Source organism: Myxocyprinus asiaticus, chromosome 42, assembly GCF_019703515.2.
Source record: "Myxocyprinus asiaticus isolate MX2 ecotype Aquarium Trade chromosome 42, UBuf_Myxa_2, whole genome shotgun sequence".
NCBI classification, from domain to species: Eukaryota; Metazoa; Chordata; class Actinopteri; order Cypriniformes; family Catostomidae; genus Myxocyprinus; species Myxocyprinus asiaticus.
The window spans coordinates 2,525,921-2,545,000 of record NC_059385.1 but is presented as its reverse complement, the minus strand read 5'-3'; the positions used below and the strand labels follow the sequence as shown (position 1 = coordinate 2,545,000).

The 19,080-nt window shown below is 37.8% G+C and overlaps 1 protein-coding gene across 1 annotated transcript in view; it reads right to left on the bottom strand.

Moving 5' to 3' along the window:
* LOC127433063 (myosin-IIIb-like) overlaps nt 1-19,080 on the bottom strand; it is a 62,361-nt gene that overhangs the window by 16,285 nt on the left and 26,996 nt on the right. The window contains exons 14-23 of the mRNA XM_051684701.1: nt 16,157-16,270; nt 15,822-15,933; nt 15,561-15,604; nt 14,735-14,797; nt 14,442-14,561; nt 8,318-8,403; nt 8,183-8,230; nt 2,778-2,825; nt 2,475-2,566; nt 702-860 (exon numbers count right to left, since the gene is read on the bottom strand). Coding sequence (XP_051540661.1) covers nt 702-860; nt 2,475-2,566; nt 2,778-2,825; nt 8,183-8,230; nt 8,318-8,403; nt 14,442-14,561; nt 14,735-14,797; nt 15,561-15,604; nt 15,822-15,933; nt 16,157-16,270 — 886 coding nt within the window. The remainder of the gene's footprint in view (nt 1-701; nt 861-2,474; nt 2,567-2,777; nt 2,826-8,182; nt 8,231-8,317; nt 8,404-14,441; nt 14,562-14,734; nt 14,798-15,560; nt 15,605-15,821; nt 15,934-16,156; nt 16,271-19,080) is intronic.

Sequence of the window (19,080 nt, the reverse complement as noted above, 5' to 3'; positions counted from 1 at the left end):
ACCAAAACTTTGAATCTTCAAAAAGCAACTAAAGGCAGCATAAAAGTAATCCATAAGACTCCAGGGGTTTAATCCATGCCTTCTGAAGTTATATGATAGGTGTGAGTGAGAAACAGATCAATATTTAAGTCCTTTTTTACTATAAATCTCCACTTTCACTTTTGCATTCTTCCATGTTTTGTTTTTTGTCAGTTCATATTCTGTGCATATTGCCCCCTACTGGTCGAGGCTGGTCAAAGGTGGAGATTTATAGTAAAAAAGGACTTAAATATTGATCTGTTTCTCACCCACACCTATCATATCACTTCTGAAGACATGGATTAAACCACTGGAGTTATATGGATTACTCTGAATCTTCAAAATAATCACATAAAGGAAGCATAAAAGTACTGGTCACCATTGTATGGACCTACACAGCTGAAATATTCTTCTAAAAATCTTTGTGTTCTGCAGAAGAAAGAAAGTCATACACATCTGGGATGGCATGAGGCTTTAGTAAATGATGAGAGAATTACATTTTTTCCCTTTAAAACAAGAAAGAAAGAACAAAACTACTTGGCAATAGAGTAAGAAAAATAAACTTAAATTCCAAAAAGGGATGTCCGATTCCGAGGATAAGTACAGCTCTGAGTAGAATCACTCTGAGTCATCTCGTAATTACGGTAATTGCAACGAAAAGTGAACGCAGTATTATTTCTTACGCAGATTCTCCTCCTCGACTTCCAGTCGTCTCTTCATCTCCTCCTCTAGCTGTTGTCTCCTCCTCTCCTTCTCCTCTCTCTCTCGCTGAGCCTGTCGCTGTCGCCGTAACTCCACTATCAGAGCCAGATACTTCCGTCTGCAGATCCATGCATGGTAATCTACACCAGACAAGGCATTAGAGATGTATTCTATGCATACAAGCAATAGTATGCATAATAAAGTATCAAAAGTAATGGGAAATACCGGTATATAAGCTCTGGCAATTGCCCACAAAATCTCTGTAAATCACCCACCCCTTGCATGTTTGTTTATAAAATCATTGAGCTGATTTAATGATGCTTTCAGCTTCCAATAAGGCTACTGTACTCTCAGCTGTATTTAACACTTTTTACAATGTTTAAATCCATTCAGCAGAATTCCACAGATTTTTCCTCATCAGCACTGAAAAAAAAAAAAAATGAAAAAATCAGCAGATTCCGTCTGGCCCTGCCAATTACTGACGGTATTCCAATTGGAATCTACTGGAAATGTGGCTGATTTCCAACGAACGTCAAGGTTAGCCTCATTTACATATAGAAGTCTTAAAGGTACAGTAGCAAAGGCCCTGTCCATACCAGTACATTTTCTTTTGAAATTACATTTAGTTGCATTAAAGGAACATTCCGGGTACAATACAAGTCAATCTCAATCAAAAGCATTTGTCGTCCTTCCTTTTTCTTAAAAAAAGCATAAATCGAGGTTACAGTGAGGCACTTACAATGGAAGTCAATGGGGCCAATTTTTGGAGGGTTTAAAGGCAGAAATGTGAAGCTTATAATTTTATAAAAGCACTTACTTTAATTCTTCTGTTAAAACTCATGTATTATTTAAGCTGTAGAGTTGTTTAAATCATCGTTTTAATTTTTTTTAGCGTTTTACAACGTTATATCGTCATGGCAACATGTTGTAAAATTGGATACAACTTACAAGAAACTTTGACTAACATTATAAGTGGTAGAGGTCGACCGATAGTGGATTTTGCCGATACCGATAACTAAGGTGGTGGGAAAGGCAGATAATTGAATAATCGGATGTAAAAAAAAAATGTAAAAAAAAATAAAAATCTTATTTTTACCTTACTATGACGGGCACAGACAAAGAGTCCTAAATAAATAAAATCCGAGATACAGTTATAAATACTATATCCCGCCAAAAAAGATTTGGTTCATAACGTGGGACTTTTAAGTATAAACAAGCCTGAAACACACCAGGGACTCTTATTTTGAAATGGCGAAATGATGAAAAAAACTATAGGCAACTATCGCCATAGATTTTTGCCTTAATCGCTAGTTCTAAAAAGCAACTATCGGCACCGATTAATCGGTAAAACCGATATATCGGTCTACCGCTAATAAGTGGACTTCTAGAAAAGCGTGGAAAATCGCCTTTAAAAAACAAAAAAACAAAAAAAAGAGGCACACCAAACATGAGAACGGCATGCATTTCTCATTAGTGACCCTGTTCCCGTTCATTCTGTGACAATGTTTACACTAGATAAATCCAGTTAAAGACGTGAAACAGCTTCAGGTCTGAACTTGAGCTCATGACAGCATTTTAGTAAGTACAGTATTTGTGGTGTGATGAACCTTTACGCGCTGCAATAAACCAGTCAAACTGGGAGCAAACAGCTTTCAAATGCAATTGTGTGACTCTTCCTGTGGATCTTCTCCACATATGAACAGTAAATGTCATCTTATTGCAACTAAAATAAAACACATTTATTTGCTACTCACTCTTTTGAATGACAAGCGCTGCTCGTCCCAGTTGCTCCAGCAGACGTGCCAACTCCTCCTGGTGCCAGTATTTAAAAAACAAACGTGACGATCTGAGAGAGCAATAAAAGAGAAATGCTGAGAGTGAACCATTAAATGTTTTAAGTATCTAATTTAATGGTTCAGCTCAAGGAGCATCTCAAGTGGAACATTTCATGACATTGTGTCGGATTCTGTGAAAGATTTTCCAAACACTACGCTTATTCACAGTTTGATTTAGCGCATGATTTAAAGTGAAACAAGTTGTATGAAGATTGAACTTACCCACACTTCCAACCAGATAGCTCAGTGTTGTTGAGGATAGACATACAACTAAAAACAGATGACAAAAATATCAATTTTACCTCACTATCGGCACATCACATCATGAATAGACAGTTGAGGTGCACTCAGAAATTTTTATGGCTGCCCCCTGATAGTCGACCAAAGGTTAGTCGATGAGAAGAGTCTTGGTCGACCAAGTTTTGATTGGTCGGTTGGTCGCAGAAAAAACTCCACAGGAAACCGACGAACACTGGTATTAGTGCTGGTTGGACGCTAGGTGGTACTATGGGGTAATTTACGTTAAGCAGGGTTAGGGTTAAGCCTACGCAATAAAGCAAGTCACCTTGATTTCAAACTTTGAACTTTATTTTTTATTTATTATAACTAAAAATTCAAATGAAACTTAAAATGTGCGTTGTTCAACTTTTTGAAAAATTATTTTACAACAGTTGTCAACATCTCTCTGGCAAAGAACCTACTTCATCCGTGCATTCTCTACCAGACGAGTATTTCGTTGTCCTGGAAAATACATCATGTGTGTGAATACATTCGTTTTGTTCCCTCCTTCACGATATATATATATATATAGACAGTACTGTGCAAAGGTTTTAGGCACTGGTGAAAAATGTTGCATAGTGAGGATGTCTTCAAAAATAATGACATAAATAGTTTTCATTTATCACTTAATGTCATACAAAGTCCAGTAAACTTAAAAAAGCTAAATCAATATTTAGTGTGACCACCTTTGCCTTTAAAACAGCCCCAATTCTCCTAGATACACCTGGACACAGTTTTTCTTGGTTGTTGGCAGATAGGATGTTCAAGCTTCTTGGAGAATTCTCCACAGTTCTTCTGTCTATTTCGGCTGTCTCAATTACTTCTGTCTCTTTATATAATCTCAGACTGACACGGTGTTCAGTGGGGGGCTCTGTGGGGGCCATGACATCTGTTGCAGGGCTCCCTGTTCTTCTATCTATTTCGGCTGTCTCAATTACTTCAGTCTCTTTATGTAATCTCAGACTTACACAATGTTCAGTGGGGGGCTCTGTGGGGTCCATGAGATCTATTGCAGGGCTCCCTGTTCTTCTATCTATTTCGGCTGTCTCAATTGCTTCTGTCTCTTTTTATAATCTCAGACTGACACGATGTTCAGTGGGGGGCTCTGTGGGGGCCATGACATCTGTTGCAGGGCTCCCTGTTCTTCTATCTATTTCGGCTGTCTCAATTACTTCAGTCTCTTTATGTAATCTCAGACTTACACAATGTTCAGTGGGGGGGCTCTGTGGGGTCCATGAGATCTATTGCAGGGCTCCCTGTTCTTCTATCTATTTCGGCTGTCTCAATTGCTTGTCTCTTTATATAATCTCAGACTGACACGATGTTCAGTGGGGGGCTCTGTGGGGGCAATGACATCTGTTGCAGGGCTCCCTGTTCTTCCATTCTAATATTTCTATTTGCAAAAGTAATGTTTGGGAGACTAAAATGTATATTTCCTACTGACACACTAAAGCTGAAGATATAGATAACCATCTTAAGACACAGTACTGTATATATATATATATATATATATATATTATCACAATATCCAATTACATCGGCTGAGGGATCGGTGAATATTCTTGCTTTAGTGATTTTGCATTAAAAAAATGAAAACCTTAAATCAAATAAATTTCTAAATTCAAATTGCACTCCAAACGAAACGAAAAAGCAATTAAAATAATGAAGTGATCAAAAGAATAATATATATATAAGTAACCTTCCATTTACCGTCAGACAAGAATCCGTCTAAACATGCAGGCGGAAAATTACTTACACAAATGAAGACATAAAATCAATTATAAATGTAAAAAATAATAATTATAATGATAATAATAATCACTGAAATATAAATCATGGTTGGAGGTGTTTTTGTATTATTTTATGTTTTAATCACAGATGTATAGGCTGCAGAGTTGCGTTCACAATAAACTGCTCTGTGGAAATAAAGTGAACTGAACTCAAAGCACCTCCTGAGCTGAGATGTCTGAGGTCATTTGCAGCACTTATAGATGATACTGTTCTTGCAAAAAAATAAATAAATAAAATAATAAAAAAATTCAGAAGACAGAAACAAAGAAAGCGTGAGAAACTTTTACATGCGCGTGTTCCACGAGACTGCACGCCTCCGTATAAACATACATGCGCATAGACGGCTTTTCTGTCATCTGTTCTTAATAATATAATAAAGTGTGTTTCTTCAAACACGTGTCTGTGTGCCGCGGGGCAAATTATTTGTAATATTAATTTGATAATAACAGCCTAATCATAATAATAATAATAATTTAATACATTAATGGGAAAATGAGCCAAATATCGTCTTGACATGGTCAAAGGCATCAGCTATTGGCGATCACTCTGACCATCCCTGAGATCATCGTCTGTTGGCACAACCCTAATGTGCATTTCTCTCTATAAATTAACAAAATGTTCAGACAGTCTCCTTGCTGGATTTTCCAACACATTCAGAATCATTACCGCTTTTACCGGTGTCGCTGCGGCTCGCTTCATGCGTGAGCTTGTAAAATGTGTATATTTTAAAGGCTCATTATTATGGTTTAGTATTTCTCTGTAATGTAGAACAGTGTTAGCAATGTTACTTAAAACATTCTTTCTCAGCCCTGGAACTCAAACCATTTTCTGATGCCCAACAAAAAAATATATATATTTAAGTAATTAAATTAATATCATAACCATGTGACGACTAGTCGACTAATGGCTTAAACTAACGACTACTATTCAACTAGGAAAATGTTCGGTCGGGGGCAGCCCTACAAATGTTTTCTTAATTTGAAAAGTTTACACTTACAGAAATGAATTGCACTCTCGAAAAATCTTTTTAGAATGTTATTCACTCACACAAGATGAAGACTCGAGTCATATTAGTGTTCTAGAAAAACCTTGATTCTACATAAGGGTAAAATAATGTGTAAAAGTGAAGAGTTTAGGACAGAAATATCTAAAGTAATATAATATAATCTATGTAATATAAGGCAAAATAATATAATATAATGTAATATAATATAATATAATATATGTAATATAATATAAGGCAAAATAATATAATATAATATTCTATAAAATAGAATAATATAATATAATATAACATAATATATGTAATATAATATAAGGCAAAATAATATAATATAATGTAATATACTATAATATATTATAATGTAATATAAAATAATATAACATAATATATGTAATATAAGGCAAACTAATATAATGTAATATACTATAAAATAATATAATATAATGTAATATAAAATAATATAACAATATATGTAATATAATATAATACAAAATAATACAATATACTATAAAATAAAATAATACAATATAACATAATATATGTAATATAATACAAAATAATATAATATACTATAAAATAAAATAATATAATATAATATAACATAATATATGTAATATAAGGCAAAATATTATCATGTAATGTAATATAATATAATATATGTAATATAATATAAGGCAAAATAATATAATATAATGTAATATACTATAATATATTATAATGTAATATAAAATAATATAACATAATATATGTAATATAATATAAGGCAAACTAATATAATGTAATATACTATAAAATAATATAATATAATACAACATAATATATGTAATATAATTTAAGGCAAAATAATATAATATAATGTAATATAAAATAATATAACATAATATATGTAATATAATATAAGGCAAACTAATATAATGTAATATACTATAAAATAATATAATATAATGTAATATAAAATAATATAACAATATATGTAATATAATATAATACAAAATAATATAATATACTATAAAATAAAATAATACAATATAATATAACATAATATATGTAATATAAGGCAAAATATTATCATGTAATGTAATATAATATAATATATGTAATATAATATAAGGTAAAATAATATAATATAATATACAATAAAATAATATAATATAATATAATATAACATAACATAATATATGTAATATAATATAAAGCAAAATAATATAATGTAATATACTATAATATAATATAAAATAATATAATATAACATAATACACGTAATATAATATAAGGCAAAATAATATAATATAATATACTATACTATATAATAAAATAATATAATATAATATAATATAACAATATATTACAAGGCAAAATAATATAATGTAATATAATGTAATATAATATAATGTAATGTAATATAATAAAATGGTTACACTTTAGTTTAGGGATCAGAAATTAGACAGTAATTCATAACTAATAATTACACTTGTAAGTGACTAGTTATAGACATGTTTGGCATTATAAAGTATTTATTAAACCTTTGAAAAAGCTGATTTCTTATTCTTGTGTTCACATAGTGTAATGAGAACCTATAAAGGATGTATTTTGCACCTTACCAGTTAAGTTAATTGTTAGGAAAAAAACAAATGTAAAGAGGCTATTATGCAAGGTTAAGAAATCAACGAACAGAGGCCTAATAAATACCTTATAATTCCAAACAAGTCCGTAAATAGTCCCTTACAAGTCCAATTATTAGTCATTAATTATGGTCTAATTTCTGATCACTAAAATAAAGTGTTACCAATAAAATATAATATAATATAATATAATATAATATCATTAGGGCTGTCAATCGATTAAAATTTTTCATCGAATTAATTACATGACATGCCGATTAATTAATCGAATTAATCGCATACAATCATTGTTGCTGAGAAAAGTCCCCAAATAAGTATAATTCATATAAATAATGCATTATAATTCAAAAATGTAATCATAAAATACGTAGGGCCTATAATTAATATATAATACAGATTTAAATTCAGTTTGAAATAAATTGGATTATAGTGGCAGATGAATAAAGCATTGAATAAACAATCCAAAAAGTGGCTTAAGAACTCAATATATTGTTTAATTCTCATATAATTGAACAAGCATACAGCTGACAGCAATCTGTTTTGAAAATCCGTACTCTTATTACTTTTATTACTTTACCCTGTGCAATATTTTCCAAGTTTTTAAAGCCTTAAGGGAAATCATATATCCCTATTTTATCATATGATTCAAAGTTAAATATGAATAAATGACTTCTTATGGTGTGTGTAATAATTTGTATGACAATTAATCATCTAAATCGCAATTATATGTGTGACAATTACTTGTCAGCCAAATTTCATAATCGTGACAGTTCTTTGTATGGTTGTAACTGACCTCAATAATCAACTAGTCAGTTGTTGGACGACTACTTGACCATTGTGACCCATCGCTAACACTAATGTTTTCTTTAAATAGCAAGTTTCAGCACCTTAAAGCACCTTTAAAACACCCGTAAGATATCTGTTGTTCAAACCTTTCTTTGTTTGCCGGCAGATCAGGTTTCAGCAGCAGAATGGTGTACCTATAGGACAGAGATTTTAGTTTATGCTGCAGGGAATGTGATGTGCATGAACTGCAGAAGTTTCAGTTTTCCTGTCTGCACACACACCTCTCTGCAAACTCCCTGAAAGTTGGACGCCACGAGAAACCGTCTCGCCGGATGCGGATTGTTTCCAATAAGCCGTTATACCTCAGCTGTGGAGGAGAATAAACAGCAGATCATACAGTACATTTGATAAAATGAGATTGCAGAACATGCAACAGAGCGAACTGTTCCTTTAAGCACCAAGTTGTGCTTCCACAAATATCCAGGAGGTGTCAGTGCTGCACAAACGTCTAGTTTTCTAGTTTCGTAAAATTCCAAGTTCCCTTACGACTCAGTACACTTGACATTGCGTTTATTAACGCATATTGGGAGTACCTTCCACACGACCTAGTTGAAAAGCAGGTGCACAAACACCATTTCCTCTGAATTTCTTCCTTCAAGACAGCGATCATCTATTGTCTAGAAGCTGTCTACCTTCGCCGTCGATATACACGAGTCAGCGGGCGGAATCTTCGTGGGAAGACTTTCCGCTCCCCTGCAGTGCTCCGGCGAACATTACACCGCCTCGCCGCATGATACTTCACTGGTGAACAGGCCTCAGCATCCTGATTCCCCACAGCACTTTGGCAGGGTTTGTGTATCCTTACAAAGCAATTGTATATTGTGTATTGTATTTTGTATGATATAAATATAAACATATATTTATTTATATATTTATATATCTAAAAGAGTCACTTACGTGTTCGCGTCTTTTTTAAAGATGTCGTTCTGTAAGTGTTCCTTGTGTGAGAGACACATCACACCATCAGATCAGCATGAGGGCTGCGTTTACTGTCTGGGCCGTGCCCATGCAGAGACAGCTCTCATGGAGACAGTCTGTCCTCACTGTGAGGGCATGAGTATCAAGACGCTTCGCTCACAAATCACCCTCATTCTGAGGGACGATTCAGCCTCCCACACCCTCCCACCTGCCTCTTCTGTGATACCCGAGGATTCACACGAGTAGGCATGGCGGGGCCTTGAGGTCAAGCATGATGATTTTGAGGTGGTCCTTGTGGCGGCACACGCTCCGCGAGCCTCTCAATCTCTACAAAGCGCATGTTTTCTGATACGCTATGTGCAAGACGAGTTCTGGCCTTCTGAAAGAGCGGGAAGCCTCATCTCGTTCAGCAGCTCTGATGCTGGGATAATAATGACGATTTAAATTTCTCTCACTGCAAAAGGCAAGTGGTCAGTTGATGATGCTTCCGCCCCTCCCCCCAGCGAGGGAGGTTGAAGAGCTTCACCTTGAGTGGTCCCCCCCAAAGGAACCTGAACAGTCTCGCCTTGATGAATGGTTCCTGCAGTCCGGACACCGTCAAATGGCAGCGTCCCTTAAATCTGCCCCATTCTTCCCTGAAGTTCATAATGAACTGTCTAAGTCCTGCACACGCCCTTCTCTGCGCCACGCAGTGACGCCATACTCTCTAATGTGGATCACAGGGAAGAAAATGGTTATGCTCAACTACCCCCTGTGGAGGAGGCAGTAGCGGCACACCTCTGCCCAGCGAGTAACAGGCCATGGAAATCATGCCCCATACATCCTTCCAAACTGTGTTGCCAAAGAGCCACACTGGTGGGAAAAGCTTACTCAGCGTCAGGACAAGCTGGATCAGCACTTCACGCAATGGCGATGCTCCAGGTATTTCAAGCCAAGCTCCTCAAGCAAATGGACGAGCATGAATTTTCGATCCAGAGACATTCAAAGAGCTCTGCACTGCTACAGACTTAGCGCTGCATGCCACGAAAGTCACTGCGCAGGCCATTGGCAAGTCCATGGGCAACCTAGCAGTTCTGGGTCGTCATGTATGGCTGACCCTCACAGAAATGAGTGATAAGGAAAAAGCCACTCTGTTGGATGCTCCAGTTGGCCTTTTTGGCGTCTCTGTGAATACGTTTGCTGAGCGTTACGTCACGACTCAGCAGCAGTCACAGGCTATGAGACACTTTATGACCAAACGGGGTACATCACAGCCAGTTCGCCCTCGCTCTGTTTCGAGCCAGCACCCGACTAAAAGCCCCATACCTGCTGCCTCACTGGCACCTGCGTATCAACACGTGCAGCAAAAGCGCTCCTGACGGCACAACCCTTTGAAGCGGAAAGCAGAGCCCGTGGTTCCCTTCGGGTCTGCTCCAAAAAAGGCTCGATTGGAGACACAAAACACTGTTCCCCAACTCCCCACTGCTGTTTGTTGGGAAAGGAATATTGTTGTTCACAATATTGTTCAAAATGTTGTTTCTGTGTCTTGCACTCAAATAAATGCAATAAAAAAATGCAATAAATGCAAAAAATACAGCACTCTTTGCAAATGCACGAGATGCTCACACATTCTCAATAAAGAGCACTTTTCCTCTTCAAAGCACACACATTATGCGCAACCACTTCCTTATAGTGAGTCACGCATTATATCATACGGTAAACATATCCAAATTGCCCTGTCCCATTACACGGACGAGTGGCGAGCCCTAACGGGTATTTCAGAATGGGTGCAAAAAACGATCGAACATGGTTATACGATCCAATTTGCATGCTGGCCACCCCGTTTCAACTGCGTTCTGTCTTCCATGATTTCATCCGAAGATGTGCCAGTGTTATGTGCCGAAATACACAATCTCATCGTGAAAAGTGTGACAGAGATTGTGCCAAATTGTCAAGCCCAAAAAGGGTTTTACAGCCATTATTTTCTTGTCCCAAAGAAAGACGGCGGGCTTCGGCCGATCTTGGATCTGAGACATTTAAATCGCACACTCACAAAGCACCCATTCAAAATGACTACTCAGAAACGGATCTTATCTCAGTATTCCCACATGATTGGTTTGCGTTGATAGATCTGAAGGATGCGTACTTTCATATCCAAATTGTACAACATCACAGGATGTTTTTGATATTCATGGTCGAGGGAACAGAGTTTCAATTCAAAGTCCTGCCCTTCGGAATGTCTCTGGCTCCTCGCACATTCGCAAAGTGCATCGATGCAGTTCTCACCCCTCTGAGACTGAGCGGCGTGCACATCTTTAACTACCTCGACAATTGGCTGTTACTGGCGCAATCAGAGGCTCTGTTATGCCAGCACAGAGACTTACTGCTTCAGCATCTAAACAGCTTGGGCCTCAATGTGAACTGGGCGAAGAGCACGCTCTCCCCTAGCCAACAAATCTCCTTTTTGGGGGTCTGCCTCAACTCCATGAATGGGCACGCACACCTCAAGAGCGAGCGTGTACAGGCCATTCTACAGTGTCTGTCTCTGTTCAAACTGAGGAGAACACTTCCACTGAAGCTGTTTCAGAAAGCATTGGGATTTATGGCGGTGACATCCATTAGGTCTCTTACACATGAGACCTCTTCAGTGATGGCTGAAGCATTGTGTGCCACGACATGCTTGGTGCCAAGGGCGCATGCACATCACTATATCCCACCGCTGCATAGTTGCTTTAGCACCATGGACAGCTCCTGAATTTTACCAGTGAGGTGTCGCGCTGGGGTAAGTTGTCAGGCAGAAAGTGGTGAATACGGATGTTTCCAACATAGGTTGGGGGGCGGTGTGCGACAGACGCCCGACTTTCGGCACCTGGACAGGGCCGAAGAAAGCGTGGCACATCAACCACCTAGAGATATTGGCTGTATTTCTAGCCTTAAAGGCTTTTCAGTCAGAAATAGCGAACTGTCATGTCCTGGTTCGCTCAGACAACATGACAGTTGTGGCATATATAAACCGCCAAGGCGGAATTCATTCACCGCCACTGTTGAGACTGACACGTCGCCTCCTCCTATGGAGCAAGCATAATCTCATCTCCCTGAGAGCGACCGCCTTCAGGCCGCCTGAATTACGGCATGGACCTACTGTCATGCCAAGGGGTGATACTGGACGAATGGAGACTTCATCCTCAAACTGTATTGAGGATTTGGGATACATGAAATTCTTATATTTCTTCAAGAACGATTAGACGCAGGACTCACTCCGTTAACGCTCAAAGTGTATGTGGCAACTACATCTGCGTATCACGCACATGAAGCCGGTGCCTCTATAGGCAAGCATGATTTAATCATAAAGTTCCTTAAAGGAGCAAGACGATTAAACCCAACTCGGCTGGCTACAGCCCTGAGTTGGGACTTAACTTTAGTCTTAAAAGCTCTCGCAGGGCCCCCCTTTGAGCCTTTGGACTCTGTTGATTTTTGCATGCTCTTATCCTGCTAGCTCTAGCCTCAGTAAAACAGGTCGTGACTTACATGCACTATCAATCAACAATTCATGTTTGGAGTTTGGCCCCGGTCTTTCAAGAGCCACTGTCAAACCCAGAAAAGGCTATGTGCCTAAGGTCCTAACCACGCCCTTCAGAGCGCAGGTGGTTCACCTTTAGGCCTCCTTCCCTCCTCCATTTAATTCAGATGAAGAACAATCATTGCATTTGTTATGCCTGTGCGGGCACTACATGCATACGTTAAGCGTACACGCCAGTTCAGACTGTCTGATCAGCTCTTTGTATGCCATGGAGGATGCACAAAAGGAATGTTCGTCTCCAAGCAAAGACTTTCTCACTGGATAGTCGATGCAATTGCCCTGGCTTATGAGTCGCAGGGTAAGACTTGCCCAATTGGTGTTAAAGCACACTCAGCTAGAGGCATGGCCTTTTCATGGGCATGGACGAATGATGTGTCCTTACAAGACATATGTTTTGCAGCAGGATGGTCCTCTCAAAACACATTGCAAGGTTTTACAACCTTGATGTAACGTCTCTCTCTTCACAAGTCCTCTGTTTAGAGTGCTTGCTATCCATTGGCCAAATATATATACTTATGCTCCTCCCTTTTAGGATGAGCTCCCCATCTTTTACACAACCGCCTACATCAGGCCATTGTAATTTACCATAAGTCACAAGCACTTACATTATAAATAAACTCCCTTCCCGACTGGGTTCATGAAAGAGTTAATTCATACTATATGACTATAGTTCATATATTCATCCTGAGTGCTCTCCTCCTGGCCCAACATGAGGGTCACTCACTGCGGCATACTCATGTCGGTCACGTCCCACGAGACTGCAGCATCATGCTTCCTTTCTGGGAGGTTATGTTGTGTAGTGCGGTGTGATGGGATTCTGTTCCCCATATGCGTTAATAAACACAATGTCAAGTGTACTGAGTCGTAAGGGAACATCTTGGTTACGTACGTAACATCGGTTGCCTGAGACGAAGGGAAAGAGACACTGCGAACGCTAGCCGCACTACAAGACTCAGAGTTACAAGTGATGCGCTCCTTGTTCTCAGTCAGAAATTCTGAGGAAATGGTGTTTGTGCACCTGCTTTTATAGCAGACAGCTTCGTGCCAAAACGGGCGGGGCTCAAACACCATAGCCAATATTAGAATATTGGCATTATTGTAGAAAGGTTTCAACTAGGTTGTGTGTAAGGCACCCCATATGCATTAATAAACGCAATGTCTCGTTCCCTTTGTCTCAGGGAACCGAGGTTACGTACGTAACCGAGACGATAACACATCATCTGGCCATGTGACTTAACAGCTGTTTATACAGACATCACAGGTTAAAACAGACTAAACAGAAACTTGCCTAACAAAAGTAAATGACCAAGCTCAGAACTGTATTTTTAAAGAACTACAATGGTTGTCCAATTCGGGAAGCATAAACTAACAACTTTATGGTAGTTTTAGTCATCACATAGCAACTTGATAATAACTTAAAGTGATAGTTCACCCATAAATGAAAGCATTCTGTCATCATTTACTCACCCTCATGACTTTCCAAACCTATATAACTTTCTTCCATGGAACACAAAAGAGGATGTTTAGTCTCAGTCACCATTCACTTTCATTGTATGGAAGAAAGATGGAATAAAAGTGAATGGTTATTGATGCCCAACATCCTCTTTTGCGTTCCATGAATGTCATATGGGATTGGAACAACACAATAAAAGAACTTTCCATTTTAATGTAATAAACCCCCATTATTACAATGATTTGGAGTCAGCACTATCATAACTGCATTAAAAAGCTCAAGTGCACAGCGTTCACAAAAAACTTGACTGGAGGGCAGGAAAAAGTGAGAATGCTTTTGGCTCCTCTGTAGAAAATAAACTGGGCCAAATACAGAGCTGAAAACCAGCCGAGACCTCCCAGTGACTGTGAATTACCTGATCCATGACCAGTTTGCTGTCCAGTTGATCGGGCTGTTTGCTTCTGTTGGGTTTGACGCATCGGACGAAGTGCGGACTGGCGGCAAACATCTTCTCTATTAGAACAGCCAAAGAATGCTGTACAGAACATCAAAGCAACAGTATCTTATATTTCTGATATATGCAAAGCCTTTAACTAAATAGTTGTACGCATACAAACACACACATTTAGATACTTTTACATTTGATTTACATCAGCTCATATTATAAAGTAACTCATAATGCATGTGCATGCACTGAGCATTATTTACCTTAAATTGCGACCCGACCGACTGCTTCCTGGTCGAGTTGAAGTTGTCGTCTGCAACTTGAAACTAAAATTGGCACAATGTTAAGAGACTACTAAAAATGTCCCAAACAAGCTCTCATTACAGTAATGCAAAAAATAAATAGCAATAATAATAATCTATTACTTAAATTGTCAAGCGTTTGTAGTCCTGATACAAATGAAAACAAATAAATAAAAATAGGGAAATAATTCTAAAATAAATAATTCTAAAAAATAAAAATGAACCTCCATACTGGATGATTGCACCACATTTTATGAGTCTCATATTGTAATTTAATGTACATTATTTTACTGTATGTAATATGAGTAGGGCTGCACAATTAATCGAAAAAATAATCGAGATTACAATTACAGCTGCCACAATTAACTTATCGTGAAATATGTCAATTACAGCAGTCTATGTAGCTCAACTCATGTTACGTATTTTTTTTTATTGAATTTTCTAATTAACGTGCGTTTTTTTCAGTGGTTGAGCGATGTAACCGATTAAAGACATGACCATTGCTCACTTTTTAGTCTAATTTATTAAAAATGTGAATAAAGGAACCATAAAGGAACCATAAAGGAACCAATGTGAAGTTGACCGTTTACGATTCGTTTACTGATAAAACGGCTATAAAATCAGAAACAGTTCTCGGCTTGTTTTGGATGTGCAGCCTAAATAAAAAAAATACGGCATGCATTTAATCCACCCCAAAATAATATATAATATTATAATAAATTAAACTGGAGTGTCGAATATATAAATAAATAAATGTATATAAAAATAAATAACATTTTAAATATACCTTTGCTTTCCGTGGCATTAGCGTCCCCGTTCTGGAAATCGTGGCTGAAAATAAGATACGTCATAACCAACTAGCATTACATAACACTTTTTAATATTCTCTGATGTAGAAATCCCACGAGCTTTAACACTCAATGCTAAAGTGACAATCACAACCCATAAGCAAATGATTTCACTTGATAGTGTTAGTTCAAGCCTTTATATCTACAATCTAATCCCAGATCTTTGAATATCTGAAATCACATTGTGGATTTTAACAAACCTGCGAACAGAACGCTGAGCAGTGGAGTGACGCTGTTAATGAAGAGCTCACGAATGTTGGCTGGAATCGTGTCTCTGTTTTTCTCAAGAAAACCACTTGCATTGTATTGCACCTGAATAAACCACAAAAACACACATTCATGCAGTATTAATGCACACATTAAATATAAATGCTTCCCATTGTGGAAGAATACACAGCCCTTTAATTATTAACAAGTACAACAATAAGGTGAATTAAATTCTTTGTTGACTAATCTAATTTAAGTCTAAATGAATCCTGTTTGTCACTCCCACAGATTATTCTTAAGTGATGATATTGTTCATTTGCAGACTCACCTTCCCAGCGTAGTGCACAATAGTGAAAAGAGGGGTGTGGTTTCGCACGACCTCAAAGTTGGGAGCAGCTTTAAACTTGCTGTTTAACTTGTCAACAAAATCTCTGTCAGTGGCCTGTGGGTGCAAAAATTGCACACAACCTTAATGTTTTAATGAACACTCATTTGGTTAACAATTTGTTTGCACAAAACATCAGTGATTTGACTGAAGTGCTTGGGATTAACCATAGCGTCACAGACTAGTGAATGACACGTACAGATTAGAATTAATAAACCCAAAATCATCATACTTTGAAAATAGAAACATGCCCGGATTATATTATTTTCTGTGGATTTTCTACATGCATATCATCCACAACCTCCACGCACAATGGAAGGAGGAGTTTATGACGTTCTCTATCGCCTAGTGATAGACCGATATATAAGTCAAACCGATTAATCTGCCAATATTTGGCTTTTTTGAGACAGCCTCGTAAATGGATAGAGCATATTTTCTATTTTTCACATTTTCAAATATTTTTTGTACATTTTTGGGAAAATATTTCAGCAAATTTGTGTACATTTAATCTTTTTAGCTTTTATTAATTAATTTATATATATATATATATATACACACTCCTGAGACCCAAGCATGACTGCTGTGTGCATTTTTCTTTTTTCTTTTTCTTTTTATCCCTTTTTTTATGCCCAGTTCCCACTACTTAGTAGGTCCTCGTGGTGGCGCGGTTACTCACCTCAATCCGGGTGGCGGAGGACAAGTCTCAGTTGCCTCCGCTTCTGAGACCGTCAATCTGCACATCTTATCACGTGACTCACTGTGCATGACACTGCGGAGACTCACAGCATGTGGAGGCTCATGCTACTCTCCGTGATCCACACACAACTTACCACACGCCCCATTGAGAGCGAGAACCACTAATCACGACCACGAGGAGGTTACCCCATGTGACTCTACCCTCCCTAGCAACCGGGCCAATTTGGTTGCTTAGGAGACCTGGCTGGAGTCACTCAGCACACCCTGGATTTGAACTCATGACTCCAGGGGTGATGGTCATCGTCAATACTCGCTGAGATACCCAGGCCCTGTGCATTTTCCTTTTTGATTTGTATCTAGTAGCTCCTAATAAACATGCAAAAACAGAGCAAATATTTTTCCTAATAACTGATGTCCACATATGTGGACAATGGAACTAAGTTGTGAAAATGTAAATCAATGGCTGTTATAATACCAATGTTTTTTTCCGATCGTGAATAACTGAATAAGCTGCTTTTTCCTCATTCAAAGCGTAAAAGACGGTCATTTGGTGCCATGTACTGGTGCAAAAGCTTAATTCGCAAAAATGGACAATGAATGAATCAATGAACTAATCTGAACGAATCTTTTCGGTGAACAGATTAAAAAAAATTATCACTGAGATTAATCAAAATCATCACCACTACTGGATAGAGTACTTATTTCAAGTTCTTTGAGCCAATGGATGGATCAGTGACCTGGCCCTGGCAGCAAAAAGTTTGGGGACCCCTGCTCTAGACATCGGTATCAATACTATTGCTTTTTTTTTTTTCAGTCAAAGAAAAATGGTGAAGAATATGGTGCCAAAGCTGCAACAAACATAAAAGTGAAATAAATATGAATTTTAAGGAAATTAATGAAGGCAAATGTTAATGCTTGCATGCAAACTCAAATAGTACACAACTAAGGGGTCAGTGGTATCAAGACACACCTTTATGACTTTGTACTATACTGGTGTCCTCTGTTAGTGCACAGTGTACACTACTATTCAAAAGTTATAAAACACTAAGACATTTTTGTTTTTGAAAGAAACTGAGGCTTCTCTTCACAAAAGATGCATTAAATTGATCAACAATGCTGCCAAAACATTACTGGTGTTGCAGCTTATTACTACTGTTTGAGTGTTTTATATTGTTATTTATTTTAAATGTTGTTATGTTCATCTGTGATGGCAAAGCCCAGTTTTTAGTGGTCATTACTCCAGTCTACTAAGAATATACTGTTCATGTAATGCTTAAGAAATCATTCTAATGTGCTGATTTGATGCTTCAGAAACTTGCTAGAAAAGTTGAAAATGAAAATAGCAACATAAGTCTTTTTTCAGTTGCTAAAGTATTGTGCACACTTGCAAAAAAAAAAAAAAAAAAAAAAAAAGAAAGAAAACATGATGCTGGGTTGATTGCATAATTGAAATGTGCAAATGGCGAAATAAAAATAAAGGAAATGAAAATTTCTTACAAGCCACCTTTGCCTTGCATGTCCAGTTTTGGTTTTAAAAATAACCAAAAGGAAACACATTTCTCCTGAAATTCATCAGTCTATTGTTCTTTTGAGAGATGAAGGCTATTCATATTAGAAGAAGTCAAACTGGATCTAACCAGGGTAGAGAGACAGAAGTGGACGGCCCGGACGCACAGCAACAAGAGGACAAGTACATTAAAGTCTAATTTGAGAAATAAGACCCATCACAGCTCCTAAACTAGCAGCTTCAATGACCAGTACATGCCAAACATTTGCTTTTCTTTTTTTGGGGGGGGATTTTCTCCCCTTTTCTCCCAATTTGGAATGCCCAATTCCCAATGCGCTCTAAGTCCTCGTGGTGGCGTAGTGACTCACCTCAATCCGGGTGGCGGAGGATGAATCTCAGTTGCCTCCGCGTCTGAGACCGTCAATCCGCGCATCTTATCACGTGACTTGTTGAGCGAGTTACCACGGAGACATAGTGTGTGTGTGGAGGCCCACGCTATTCTCCACGGCATCCACGCACCACACACCCCACCGAGAGCGAGAACCACATTATAACGACCACGAGGAGGTTACCCCATGTGACTCTACCCACCCTAGTAACCGGGCCAATTTGGTTGCTTAGGAAGCCTGGCTGGAGTCACTCGGCACGCCCTGGATTCGAATAC